Here is a 15,285-nt window from a genome sequence, read left to right on the forward strand (position 1 = left end):
AATGAAGGGATGCCACGATCATTTACAGGGCTGCTTTTCCTTTGGGAGATTTTGTTCTAATTTACCTTAGCTCATTACCGATTCATGAGCTGCTATTTTGGCTAAAGGATGATGGAGGAGCAGTATTAGGTGAGAGGCTAACAAAATTTGCTACAGACTCTTCCACCATCCCTCTCCTTCTGGGATTTGCTATAAAAAACCCTACTCAAGACTTTCTTGTCCTCCATCCCTCCCCATGAGTGCTTTTTTCCTATTAAGGTCCTCTTGTAAAAGGACTGCATTCACGGTTCATGTTTCTGTCATTTGCTCTTTACAAGGTACTCTGCTTTTATTAAGCACCAGTCCATAAAATGTTCTGGGTTTTTCTGTTCCCCACTGGCAGTTGATTTTGACTTAGTGGGGAGATAGGAACCCCCTCAACATTTCTAGCTCAAGTGGAGTCTTTGGTTAGATGGCAGAACAGTTTAGCTTTGACAGCTCTTTGCTGCATCATTAGACTAGTTTGTAATTATTTTATGGTTAGCGCAAGGTATGTTGAAACCATTATTTCTGAAAGTGGACTTGGAGTTATCTTGGTAGATAGGTGTTTGTTTATTGAGTCTTATCACTTTAAAATTAGAGGTGGCTTTTTCAAGTGTAATACTAGCTAATCTCAGCTGATTTCTGAGGTGTTATTTTTCTGAATAATAGAAGCATTGACTTGTTTATTTAAAGATTGTACTTGGAACCCAGCAGATAAGGGCGTTGTACAGATAGTCCTTGGTAGGTACTTGGTACATATAGTAGATAATAGAGTAGGAATTCTTGGCTTATGGAAACCAAGTACAAACTACTATTTTGCATGTGTTACTCTGTTTCTGATTTGGATTACGTGAGCCCACGCAAATTTATTCAACATAAGAGGAGTGTTTTTCTGTTCCATCAAACTCTAGGTTACTTTGGGACTTTTCAATTCGATAGCACTAAATATTGATAGTTAAAAACATATAGATGTACACGTACATCTATATACCTAAACTCTCTATAACATTTGTGCCCAAGAGTGATTGATTTTAATTAGTTTGTATAATAGGTTGACTGGGGGGAGTGTAGGGGACAGAGAAAGAGGGTTACAATATCAAATCACTGCACACAAAAACACCCTTTTTCAGCATCACCTTGATTTATTTTCCTAGTCTTTTTTTTTTCCTCAGAAGGAAAAATAATTTCATCAAGAAAACAAATGTTCCTGCCAAAGTTAAAGAATTTCTTTTAATGCTTTTCTTAAAAAAAAAAAAAAGTCAACATTGAATTAGAGCATGCTGTGCCCCCTTCCCCATTTTGCTGACCAAAGATGTTTTTTTTTTTAAATCCACTGGCAGAAAACAAGGTATTTTCCTCCGATAGGATGATTATATTTTATTGCTGCTTTGTTTAGTATAGATTTTTCTCAATTGGGAAAAAAAGTCTAGGTGAAAAAATTATCTAACAAGAAAAGTAGTTTACATGGTCATAACACATAAATTGCTGCCAAAAGAAAAAAAATGTAAAAAAAAAAAGATTTTAAATGTAAAATATCACATAACTTCAAAAAACTTACCTCAATTTTCTACCATGTATCATGTACTATAAGTCAACTTTCTAAATAGGATTACAGTCCTTTATTATAAGCCCCTAGTGGTCCTATGGTATACATTTAAAAAAAATGCTACTACAAAATTTTTCTGTTCTTTGTGTTTCTGCCTATTGTGTACTTAAGCTATAGATAATTTTTGAATAAAAAGCCTACATAGGTATAAATGCAATAGTTAACTGATCCTGTTTGCTGATGTCCTTTTCATGTTCCACAGAAGGTGGCATCTATTAATCCAGCATCTTCTCCTGTTTCTTCCCCTCCTTTTTCTTTTTCTTAGATTCTGCTGTGATAAAAAAAATAGAAAAAGCAGCATCACATTAGTAAACAGTGGGGGCACTTTTCTTATACAGTAAACCCTTGAACAGTGTTCAGGTTGAGGGCGCGCCAACCCTCCATGCAGTCAAAAATCTGCATGTAACTTTGTACAACCCCCAAACTTAACTATTAACAGCTTACTGTTGACTGGAAGCCTTACTGATAACATACATAGTCCATTAACACATATTTTGTGTATGTATTATATACTGTATTCTTACAATAGAGCAAGCTAGAGAAAAAATGTTGATATAGTTTTATAAAAAAAAAAATTCACATCTAAGTGGACCAAGCAGTTCCACCCCTCATTTTTCATGGACCCACTGTCACTTTCCAGGAATGAAATGATTAGATGGAGAGACAAGGTACATGTGCGTGCCAGGGGAGTGCCTAGAATAGGCTGGAGTAACACAGCCGTCCTCATGTGAACCTCCTGTAGATGCCTGTCATCTTATTGGTTGCCCCCATTTGATAGAAAAATACTAGGGTCCTGCTTAGAAAAGAGAAACAGGGCAGACCTCCCTCACTGCTCAATGGAGAGCTATAAAAGCTCTGCTTAGCCCCTCACTCCCCATACGCCCTTTCCATGGGGCTGTTGATGAGCATTTTTCCCGCCAATTTCAAAGTGCCTCCTCTCCTGATTTGCCCTTTGCTTATATATTTGCCAGCTATTCATACTTGAAGGACCAGCTGTGAAACACATGGAGCTTTGACTCCATAGAGTCTCCTAGTCTTGGAGGAAGCAAATGGAATGTACCAACCTGGGCTACACCAGTAAGTAAAACCATGAGGATTTAAATCAAAACATCCCATCCTTTTCCATTCAGTCATCATGCTGTCTCCCTTTGCCTAGGCAGAGGAGAATGCAGTGTAGAATAGGACATGTCAACTTGGGCTCCAAAGATGAGAATGGTCAGAATCACTAGGCTACCAAGTGAAAGGATGTTGCTAAATGTTTGTAAGATCCTTCCCCGTTTGGCCCACAATAGTGGTAGAAACATAGGGGTTGGGTGCAGGCTCTGGAGGCAGACGGCTGGCATGTAACTTGTAGCTCCAGCACTAAGTTACTTTGAGGCTTCCTCAAAGCCAATTCATGTATTTGTGTCTCAGATCTCTCACTTGTGAATGGGCATACGAATCGTACCACTTTAGAGAGTCAATATCCATATTAAATGAGTTGTAGAAAATCCCCTGAGCACAGAACATGGCAAAATAGCCTGTGCTCAATAAAGGTTAGTCTAGGGGCACGTTGGTTGGGCGACTGCCTTCAGCTCAGGTCATGATCCTGGAGTCCTGGGATCGAGTCCCACATCGGGCTCCCTGCCCAGTGGGGGGGGTCTACGATAATGATGGCCAGCAGGGATTGTTTACTGGATCACAGGGCCTGTGTCCAAGAGGGGCCTATGGGATATAATGCCAATCATATATGTTATAAAAACCCAACATTATACTTCGGGCAGAGCTTGAACCTTTTTTTTCTTGTCCTCATCACTTCTGATAAGTTCGAAAGTCCATTATATACTAGTTGAAATAATATTCTATACAAAGTAATTGTCCTAAGCTCCCTTTACTCAAGCTTCAAGAGTACACTGTACACAATTACGTCAGGAGTTGCTAACATCCTGCTAAACCACTGTTCATAGAAGACCATATCTATCATCTACATCTGTGTCTTCAGTGCCTGGCACATAAGAGCTCATGAAATACTTGTTGCATAAAAGTGAAGAAATGAACACTTGGATGGGAAACAAAGAGTCAATTCATTAGTATATAATTCATTAGTATTTCTCAAGGAAAGTACGAGTGTAAATTCAGTCAAAATCTTGCCGTATTTCAGTACTTCTTTAAAGATACTTCATGAAGAAAAAAATTACAGACATATATCCATGAATGTTACCAAATTTCTCAACCCTTTTCCCTGTCTTTAAATAAAAGACTGAATTAACTCTGTGAATAAAAGTTATGTCCCATTTTAGTAGCCTATCGAGCTCATAGAGTAATCTGCTGAGCATGAGGGTCACGAATTGGCTCGGAGCAGAGCTACACCAGCGTAAAGCTAGTGCTTGGTAATAGAGTCACATAGCGGGTACTCTCAAAGGTTTTAAGAGCCATTGTGATCAGTATCCCGATGTCAAACAGTAGGGCACCTTAGTTCACAGTGAAAAGAGCCAAGGCAACAGAAGGAAGTACACTCATGCCACGCTACATGTCACTCTTCCCCACAGGGATGGAGGCTGTGAAGCCTCAATGGATGCAAACAGGAAGGGAGCCACTGTGGAAATGCGAGCACAAAGGGCACCTGCTGGAAAAGTGACTGGTTTTGTTCCTTTGGATGATCCCTACTGGGACATCACTGCATTGAACACTCACAGTGTTGCTCTTGGTGTGTTAACTTCCTGGATTTATAAGCCTTCGTTCTTTCTCTGGCCAGTTTTTGAGGTGGTGGAGGATAGTATTCATCGTTCTCTCCTGGTATGTGTGTACCTTGTATTAAACAAAACAACCTGTGTCTTTCCGAGTAAGATATATTTGAAAGTGTTCGGAAAGTCCTAAGACTTATGCCATAGAAAGGATCCAGGCTCCTCATATTGCTATGAACCACCTGGAGGGCCATCTTGACTGTATTCTATTTAGAAAACGCAAAATTTAGTCAAGAAACTTCTTGCGATGCAGAGCAAGTTCTGATAGGGGAGAAAAGAGGCAGTAAGGAAACATAGGAATTAATATGAGTCATGCTACAATGAATTCTGAACCTATACATTTTAAAAATTCTGATTAGAAAACAAAATCCTTAAGACGTGGCATATGGCCCTTTGTTTAGTAGGGCAATGAGGAAACAGTGAAATTCTCCTAAAATCATACTAAGAACGAAGTCCTCAAAGAATTGATTCTAATCTGTGATGTTGGGCAAATTGATCATTTTGCATCTGTTTGTTTCCTATAAACTGGGGATACTAACACCTAGTCTGTCCTCCTCAGAGGGCCATCATGAATATCGTGTGAGGTTACCAACTCTAATATCCTATTTGACCACTACTGTTCAAAAAAACACTCATTTAGCAAATATAACCCTATATCCACTATATACCTGGCACTGTTCTAGATGCTGGAATATGATGGCAAACAAGACACACTACAAGATTTCAAGACTGCTTGCTGTGAGAGTCTTTCAAAATTGTAAAGTACTCTCAAAGTATGTATTTTTTTTAAGAGTCATGGGTATGTGACAGCTTATTTTTATGACCTGAATGCCTATTTCTCTTCTTCCTTGTTGACTGTGGCATCATAGATGCATACGATGTAAAAGCGTATCCACAGGGAGAAAAGAATGTCTTACCCAATGGCTCTGAAGGTAAGACTGACATTCTTCTTAAAAATAATTACTTGTCTGGTTTTAGAAGTAATACAGGCTTATATAGAAAGTAAAGAAACAGATATGTTAACAGAAATTACCCATATTTTCACAATACAGAGATAACACGTTCCACAGTGGGTTCATATGTGTTTTCTTTCAACGAATATATGTAACGTATACTTTGAGTAGGAATATATTGACAGTTGATAAAGTATTTTATACTAAAACTTATTTCCATACCATTGCGTGTACTTTGCAGCATGCCCACGGAGGATTCCTTTATGACATTCCATTCCATTTGTAACCTTGCCTCTTTTGTTGGTGAGTTAGCTTGTTCTCACTTTTTGTTACCATAAATAATGATGTAATGCACGTTCTGTAGACAAACCACTATATTGTCAAGTGTGGGCTTAGTATAGATTACTGGAAGAGGATCTGCTGGACCGCAGGGCATTTGTAAATTTCTTTCTTGAAAGGCAGTACTCATTGAAATTCTTAGCGACTTATATTGGACCCCATCATAGCAAACTTGTTCTCAAAAGGCAAATAATCAAACAGCACGCATCATCTCTTTTTCATCTGTCACAGGCCTTTTTAGGAACAGGATTGCCATGCAGTTGGTACAAGTAAACACCTGCTCCCATTTTCAATATTTGGGAAAACTGAGAGAAAGTTGGGGGGGGTGGATGTTGGAAGAAAGATAACAATGTAAAGGTTTTCAGAGAACTCAAGGGAGATGTTACTTCAAGAAGTAGAGTTGAGAATTCTGGAATAAGCTTATCTCCTTTTCTTATCAAAATGTCTTGGTTTGATTCGTTTTTCAGGCCTGCCTGTGCCACCAGAAAACATAAAAAGGAATTGAGAGAGGAAATTTGAGTGGAGCCTGGATTTTTACTAAAGTGAGTTCAACTCTGTTTGCTACTGACTCCAGTGAAGTAGCTAGCTTTGGGTCATTAAACCAATGGCAGGAACTACTGACTTGAATAGAAAAAAAGAGATTTGCACCTTCTCAGGGGCAGAATTCATATAGGAGGCGGCTATGGACAATCAGAAACGGACATTGTAGATTCAGAGAGCAGGAGGGCAGGGCCAGCCAGGGCCAAGCCCGAGAGACCATGGAAGCTAGCCTTTGGAGACTCATGCAATAAATCATGAGAACTGGGGTGCCTGGATGGCTCAGTCAGTTAAGTATCTGCCTTCAGCTCAGGTCATGATCCCGGGGTCCTGGGATCGAACCTGCGTCGAATCCTGCTTCTCCCTCTCCTCTCTGTTCCTGCTGTCACTATCTCCCAAATAAATAAAATCTTTATTAAAAAAATCATGAGAACTGAGTGAAGGAAAAGGATATCACTGTCAAACAAACAGTACAATTACAATGTAAATATGCCCACAAGGCTGGAAACCACCAACATCCTTTTACTGTTTCATGAACCTATTTAAAAGAACTTGCCTGTGCTTAAGAATTAGCTGCCCACCTACCTGAAACCTAGCTGTTCCTCAGAACTGGTAATAAGGCTTGCTGAATCCTGAGTATGTAACTCAGTGATCCACCTAGAATCCGCCTAGGTACTAGACGGCTCATGGGGTTCCATATATTAAGTTGCACAACATAGGAAGAATTTTCTATTTAAAAGTCAAAAGTATAATCTTTACAATTTTTCTTAAATCATTCTCAGATCTGTTTAGTCCAATGTCTGTGCAATTATTCTGTTATTTCTTCTTCAATTTCTTCTTTTGTGATACCATTTGCTTTGTTTCCCCTTACTGACTCAATGCATTTACTTCTAGGATTATGTATGGAATACACACATACAAGCAACTCCTCGATGCTGCCCACACACTAATACCTGTTCTTTCCCTCACCGTCCATCTTCCTTTTCACTCATCAATTGTGTTGCACAACAATACCTACCTCTCCCGCTCAACCATCCTCCTAACATGTCCCTTCTGCTATCAAGTAGATAGGATGGTACATGCTAGATAAAAGACAGTCTGCATCTGTCTAGACACAGGCTAAACATGTCTGGACTCTACTGGCAACCTCTCTCTTGCCCCCACTTACTCTGAGACGTGACTCAGCATTTAACTGCATCTCCTCAAAACAGAAAGTTTAACTATGAAAATGCTGGTGGGTGCTATAGATTTAACTGCACGTTTAGTGGATTATTTCATCGACCACACAGAGGAAGCTTAATAAAAGTCACTAACCATGTCAGTTACTTTCCAAAGCAACTCACCCAGCATTGGTAAAGTAAACCCCTCTCCCTTCACCCAAGACTCCTCTCTCTAGCCTTTTCAGCCTCTTTTCCCGCCCGTCTCTCCATTCCCCTTTCTTTAAAGGAAGCAATTGAGATACCTATTGGCTTCCCCAGCCAATCATGAAAGGGACCCTTGTTAGGATGCACTTTCTTTACTCAATAGGTCATGAGTGTGTGGGGTGTCACTCCCTGATCTGACCTATATGTATGTGATACCGGGAAGAAAATCATCAACACGCCTATGGTATCCTCATGTATTAGCTACACCTACTCAGTGGTTTGGAACAGCTGAACGTGGGTGTGGATTTTCCCTCTGAGTCCCAGGAGAGAAGAGCAGTGAGGAAGGGGATCAGAAGTGCTTCCTCTGTGAGGCCTTTAATCCACGGTGTTCTCACTTGTATACAGTTAGAGAAGGAAGACAAAAGGTGTGTGTGGTGGGGTGGGGGTTGAATTTGATGTTCACTGGCTAAATTTTGTTTTTAACTACTAAATAAGCCTGAAGAGAGGGAAACATAACTAAGGCAAGGGAAACTGCATGTGCCAGGTGTGCGTTTCTGATACCGATGTTAGGGTGTGTGCACGCATGTGTGGTTGGTGTCCCAGTCATTATATGTTGTCACACCTGCTGGTAGTGGGGACTCTAACTTCATTCTCATGTCTTTCAAAGTTTGAAGAACTCTACGGAGTTAGGCAGAGTGATATACATACATATGCATGCGCATACACACACAACCATGGAGGGGGGGAATTAACGTTGGGTTTCCTATGTTCAGCAAAACTATCTGCCCGTTCCTCAATCGGTACACTGCTCTGAAGACCTCACACTTCTTCCCTGTGACCTCCCCAACACAGATCCACTGACTTCTTCCACCCTCACCACAGGAAAGATATATTTCTGCTATCATATGTAAATGTTCAAAAGCTTGTTTCTGCAAGAATGAGGGCCCAGGTAGAAAATCTGTCTTATTATCAAATCTTATAAATTATATTGGTACCCTAAGCCAGAAATGAAGTGTATTATTAGCACATCATTACTTTCTCTTATCATACCTGATGTTCAACATTACATGACTGGTGCTACTGAAAAATCAAATTTTGATTTATGTCAAAGGGGAAAAGTATGAAGTCTAGAATATTTAAAATTTCAGTAGGTACAGCTCCATAAGTCATTTCTTATTTGCTTCTCCAACTGATTTTTTTTTTTTTTTTTTTGGTCCCAACTGATTCTATGTATCAATTGTTATGGGCTGAATTACGTCGCCCTCAAAAATTCATACTGAATTCCTGACCCTCATACCTCAGAATGTGAATATACTTGGAGAGGGTCTCTATAGAGGTAATTAAGTTAAAATGAGAACATCAGCATGGGCCCTCATCCAATATGACTGGTATCCTTATGAACACAGACGTGCAGAGAGCGAAGACTACGTGAAGACACAGGGACAAGATGGCCATCTATGAGCCAAAAAAAAAAAAAGAGGTCTGAACAGCTCCTTCGCTCACAACCTTCGGAAAGAATTGACCTTGCAGAAACCTTGATTTCAGCCTTCTAGCCTGCACAACTGGGAGAAGACAGATTTCTGTGGTTGAAACCACACTGGCTGAGGTACTGTGTTGTAAGGAGTGCTAGCGAACCCACACATCAGTGAATTAGATTTCATGCTTTCAGAGTGCCCTCATTAATTACAGAAGTGCAAAATATAGGTCAGTTTACTGTGTTTTAAATGTGTCCCCCAGCATTTTAAATATACATCATTTAAGTAAGTGACTTTGGTAGTATGCAATATAGGATTTTAGGCCCCCTTCATAGTTTCACGGATGCTCCCTGCAGTCGCCCGTTCACCCATCTGCACGTGTGTCCTCCAGATTTCCCCACCACCCGGTTCCTCTCGCCCCCATGCACCCGGCGCTCTGTCTAGGCAGCGGCCAAGGTTAGACTTGAAGAGGTGCCCCCAGACTTCTCTCTCTCCAGAGAGAAGCCTTCACAGCCGCTTAATTCCGTGCTTTTCTGCATTTAGGTGAAGATCTGAAAATATGCTTTTCTATGAATGAAAATAATACTCGAAAGCCTTGCAAGAGCAAATGAATATGTGAACCCACAGTAAATAGCTCCGGGTCTTGTCCCCTGTGTGCCCGAGCAGTAGGACACCGGGGACATTTTTACCTGCTTTCTGCTCTTTGCATTTCTAATGAGCTCTTGTACAAATATTGTTTATCCCTCTAGAAAAAGTCTGTCGTTCTTTTTTTTTTCCTTTCCCTGCCTCTTGTGCTGAGCAACAGCTAGCCTGCTGTGATTTCCCTGAGGCTTCCCAGAGGCCTCGCATCAGTGCAAAGCTGGCTGGAGTCCCTCAGAGTATGCGAAGCGTCTCCCCTGGTTCCCAGGACAGCAGGGCCTCAGATCCTTGTGAAGCACCAGAGTCGCTGTGACCCTCACCGCACCACGGCGGCAATCCTGAATCCAGCTCAGGGCCCGGCCTGGGAGGCCGCTGGGTAGCAGGCCATGCTGCACCGCTCTGTCTTACTCTACAGGACTGTAGCCCCTTTAAAGGACCCCAGCTCGAGAAATGTAGCACTAAAGGTTGTTATTTGCTTTGGAGCGCTTAGTACACAAAGGCTTGAGCCAAAAATGATCTAACACAACTCAATCATCAATGACCCTGAACATGTGTTTTAGGATTACTGTAGAAATACAATTCAAAATTCTTAATTTCTTTTAGAATATCCAAAGAGATGCCATACAGAGCACTCAGTTTGGGAAGCATTGGTATGATAGAAAGAACTCTGGAAAAGGACTGTTCAGAGTTCAAGTTCAAACCTGACCCCTCTCTGGCTTGGTGACCTTCTGCACATTGCAACCTTTGTGTCCTGTTTGCAAAATGGGAACGAAACTCCTTGGAGCTCCTGTGAGGATTGAGACAATGCACGCTAACAACTGAGTGTGACGGCAGTCACATCATAAATCTTCAGCGGAAACGACTTTGAGGTTGCTCAGAAATGCTCACGATGAGCGCTACAACTTAAAACGCAAAGCACACGTTCTCAGTCCAGAAGAAGTCAGAAGGGAGAAATGCAAAAAGCTGCAGGGGGCAAAGAGAGAAGGTCCCTCAACCCAGGAACTCATTCGTGTGACCGCTCTTCTATTTTGCAGCCTTCCTTCATACTCTGATTCTATAGCTGTCGCGTGTGTGCACAGCTCGTGAGCCTCTGAGCGTGGACTTTACCAAGGGAGATGCAACCAGACACGCAGAGTGAAGTAAACCTGACAAACATTTATAGTCCCTAGTTCTCACATCTGTTCCAGCTATGAGGACTCAAAATCCTCTCATAAGGATGGGAGTAAAACACCCAGGTGACTCTTCTTCCAGGTGAGCAAACGGTGCCCCAACAGTGATTTCTCTGTCGGTTCAGAGCCAGTGAATGAATGATATGCTCTAGTGAGCCTGCCCAGGACAACTGGGTCGATGCTTCAATGATTGATTGACTGATTGATTCATTCAAATCAGTGCTATTCATTGAATTCCTCTCATGGACTAGGGACTACAAAGGTGAACAAGTGGTGACTCCTGCCCTCCAGAGGTTCGGGGCTGAGAGGCAAAGACGCACTCACTACAGAGGAACGAATGAGCGTCTCAACAGAACAGCCAGGCCTGCCGAAAGGCAGCAACCTAACACTTGGGAAGGGAAGCCTAGCAAGTTTTAACCCTGATCTCTTTTCTAGTCCTTGAACAAAACAAAGTCTATTTGGCCTCCAGGACTTTGAAGTTTTAACCCTGATCTCTTTTCTAGTCCTTGAACAAGTTTTAACCCTGATCTCTTTTCTAGTCCTTGAACAAAACAAAGTCTATTTGGCCTCCAGGACTTTGAACTTGTCCTTGTTTCCTTTAGAAACTAGTATGGCTAGCCCCTGCTCTGTATTCAAGACCAAGTTCTAAAGTTACTCTCAGAGAGGCTTTCCCTGGTTTCTCTAACTCAGCCGCCCTCCCCGCCCCCGGCCACTCGAACACTTGGCTCTTCAGTTTGTAAGACCACTTACTCCAATACGGAGTAATCCTTTTAGTTCCTAATTGTCTGTGTCACTATTATCTACCCAGTAAGAGGGAAGGAAACCTGCTTCATATCACCAGCACCTGACATACTGCCCACCCCACTGTGGCGTGATGGGGCAAGGATCAGGCGAGAAGCCAGTCAGGTGATGCCGGAGCATGGCGTGCTTAGAGCCAAGGTCTGATTCTATTGCTGATGGGAAGCCAGGACAGAAGAGGGAGTTCAGGGCTGGCTCTGAAATTCATTCTTTCTTCGATAAGAAACTGAGATACCTGTATTTGTTGGTATTAGCTGTACAACCTCATGCTAAGTGTCTAACTTCTCGGACTCAGTGTCCTCATATGTAAAATTAGGAATGATGATGGTAACTATTTCACAGAGTTTTTGTGATTATTCAATGACACAGTGTTTACTCAATATACTAAAATATCCTCCAAACATACGAGTCTCTCAATAAATATTAACTGTAATTACTACTGTTGTAATGGCCATAAGTTCTTTTGCCTAAAAAGGTATGGAGGGCAACACCCACCTCAAGATTTTCATTTGGAAGGAAGGAAATAGTTTTTAAGAATACTGCACATTTATCAAGCATCGTTACATATTCACTCCATCTTGACAATAATGAGGTATTCATTGTAGACTTTAGTTTACAGAAGACAAAACTGTTACGCTAATAAGAAGGGGGCAGAACTAGATCTTCTCACTTCAACTACAGTATCACGAATGGGAAATACATTACAGATGTTGCAAGACATTTCCACAGCAGAATGAGAACGAAATCAAACCTTAAGACCAAACTGAGCAAGGGTTTCCCTCTGATCAAGAAGGACAAAATTCCCGCAAGGTTCCCCAGGCTTCTCTTTCTGGTCAGATGCAAGGGCAGCAACCACCAACCCTGTCGGGGTCTCAGGAAGAAGGGAGCCCGTCCCAGGCTCCCTCCCACCTCCCTCAACACAGTGGAGAGTCTCTCAGCCTAGCAAAATGCATCCGCAGAGTAGTGCCACGCTCGTTGCTAAGGGATGGCAGAGCCCAGAGTCTAGAAAGAAATGTTGGGAACTTCTTTTATCTTTAAAAGAAGCAACAACAACAACAAAATCTCTTGAGCAGGGGAGAATTGAGAATGCTGGGAATATCACTTTACTGACCCCCTTTCTCATTTATAATCAGCTGCCAAGTGCTATGTCCTGCACACAGCTGAGTCCTGCACTGAAACAGTTGCTGTTCTTTTGATCTTTAAGGATGAATTGTCAAACCTAAGAGAGGGCTAGGCAACTGTCCAAAAAAAAAAAAGAGCACCAAGATGGTAAAGCTTTGAGAAATAGCTGGGAAGAAGTAAAAGGAATTGGGGTTCTCAGGAGCAGGGGAAATGTAGCAAGGCTCTGGTGACAGTTAATAGTGAGGCCGTTAACACGGTTCCCTGGCCCACCTATAGCACAGACACGCATCCCGGTGCTCCCACCTCGTCCTGTCCCAGGCAAACCTGGAGGCTGACGCAAATGCCATGCTCACTGTCAGTATCCAAAAAAAAAAAAAAAAGCGCCACCCCTCACAATACCCCTTATTTATGTATCTTGTTTAAATAATAACGACTGGGGCGCCTGGGTGGCTCAGTTGGTTAAGCGACTGCCTTCGGCTCAGGTCATGATCCTGGAGTCCTGGGATCGAGTCCCACATCGGGCTCCCTGCTCAGCAGGGAGTCTGCTTCTCCCTCTGACCTTCTCCCCTCTCATGCTGTTTCTCTCTCTCTCGCTCTCTAATACATAAATAAATAAAATCTTTAAAAAATAAATAAATAAATAAATAAATAATAACGACTAATAATTTCCATTTCGACAATAACTTAAGATTCTAGAATGTTCTAAGATGATCATTAGGCCACATCTTCTGTAGTCCCTAGGAAAATCTCAGCTCGTACAAAGCCTTCTGCACGAGCCCTGATTCAGCCTCAGCTTAGACTCTGCACTCCAGTGGTAACTCCCAGAAGCCTGCTCCACTGTCCTGCACCTGCTCACTCAGACGGGACTGCCTGGAAGGCCACGGCTCTCCCACAGGTGGGCCATGTTGCCAGCTCCTCTTAGCTTGGCCGTCTTCTCATTCTGTAGTGAGCCCATCTCCAAGGGGACCATGAGAGACACTATGGCTTAGAGACCCGTTCTTTGCCCTCTGAAGGGTTCCGTGCTCTGATCGTTTATGCAGCGCTTTTGGCATAGACTGGCCATGGTTCCCACTTTCTTCACTTGTCCACAGCTCAATTATCCCCACTTTTTTTTCCCCCCAAACTGAAAAGACCATAATGACTCAACAAAAAAAAACAACAAAAAACTACCAGTGGTCCCAACAAGGAGAGACCTAACTCGCTCTACAGTGGAGGAATTGTCCCGATATGAGATTACGCCTGGCAACTTCTTTTCCAAGAAATATCATCAATGCCTCATCTAGGCAAAAGGAGTAAGGGTTAGGTCCGATGAGGACTTCAATACATTCCAACATTCCTGCACACTTTCTGGCCGATTGCTCGCTAAATACCAGTTCAAGACCCACTCGCCTGCTCCTCTCGTATTTATAGGGAGAGTTCTGAAAGTTAAAGATGCATTTCCCAGAGTCCCTTGCAGGATTTTATAGGTGCCCTAGTTTCCAGCAAGCAGGCACACTTTGAGTCTTAGAGGTAGAAGTCAGCAACCAGGAAAAAAAGGGCCAAATTTGGGGAAATGGGGTATTTTGGCAAGAAGGGAGGCAAAAGTATCTAGTTTCAAGGGAACAGGTATGGTGTTCAATTCTTAGCATATGTGCTGAACTGTGGGTAATTTTAGCAGCAGGATTTCTGCTCCATCAGTCACATTTGGCATGATTAGACAGTTCTCTTGGATCTGTTGCCTTCTGCTGCAATCCTGCTGGACCCAACTCAAATCCTCTGGCCCTTCTGGAGATGCTGTGAGCAATTTAATACCCCTGAATAACCCCTTTCTGCTTAGCTAGCTAGAGTAGACCTTGCTGCAACTAACAACCTGGACAGACACAGGATTTTCTTAATTAACAATTGTAATTAATACTCTGAATCTCTTTTCCTGAAAAAATAAAAATCTCCAGTGTCCAATGCAACTGCTCGCCAATTTATCCCTGGCAGATTCTGGCAGCAATGAAGCAAATTCCAGTTACAATCTTTCAATTGCTGACCTCTCCGGAGCGATCCCCTATCCCCAGGAAAGCTGTATTCTAGTTATGCACCTTTCAATTCTTGTGTCTACGTAAGAATATCAATATTCTCTCTTCTCTGGGTATATAATACTAAAACCTCTTCTCAGATTAAGTGGAGTTTCAATACAGGAGAATCTTTAGGTAAGAGTTTCCAACTTGATACCTAGTGTCCCTGAAATTGTACCAAGGCTAGAGTGTGGACTTTCTGCAATATTGACATAACAACAGGAAGAACCATTTCTATCCAATGGACTGGAGTGTGGTGAGTTTTAAGGTGATTTTTAACTAAAGCAGGGGAGATAGTTAGTAATCTCCCAGAGTTCAGGTGCCAACTCTGGATATTAAGTGCCCTCTCGCCCCCAGGCAAGTCTTTTAACCTTTTGGCCTTATTAGGAATCAAGTCACAATGATATTCTGACTTTTCTCAATTTAATGCTGGGTAGTCACAGCCTAATCAGGCATCTTAATGTTCCATTCTAAAATTTAAAGAGCATCTTTTC

At 42.0% G+C, this 15,285-nt stretch overlaps 1 protein-coding gene across 3 annotated transcripts in view; it reads right to left on the minus strand.

Annotated features, from left to right (window-relative positions):
- Window positions 1-1,143: 1,143 nt before the first annotated feature.
- The window catches only part of PTN (pleiotrophin), a 486,673-nt gene continuing 472,531 nt past the window's right edge, over window positions 1,144-15,285 (minus strand). For 2 of the 3 annotated variants that reach the window (XM_078059611.1, XM_036107745.2), the window contains exon 5: window positions 1,144-1,898. In XM_078059611.1, the coding sequence (XP_077915737.1) occupies window positions 1,843-1,898 (56 nt within the window). In that variant the 3' untranslated portion in view covers window positions 1,144-1,842. The remainder of the gene's footprint in view (window positions 1,899-15,285) is intronic. The other variant, XM_036107754.2, reaches the window with a different exon arrangement.

The sequence above is a fragment of the Halichoerus grypus genome, chromosome 12, assembly GCF_964656455.1.
Source record: "Halichoerus grypus chromosome 12, mHalGry1.hap1.1, whole genome shotgun sequence".
NCBI classification, from domain to species: domain Eukaryota; kingdom Metazoa; phylum Chordata; class Mammalia; order Carnivora; family Phocidae; genus Halichoerus; species Halichoerus grypus.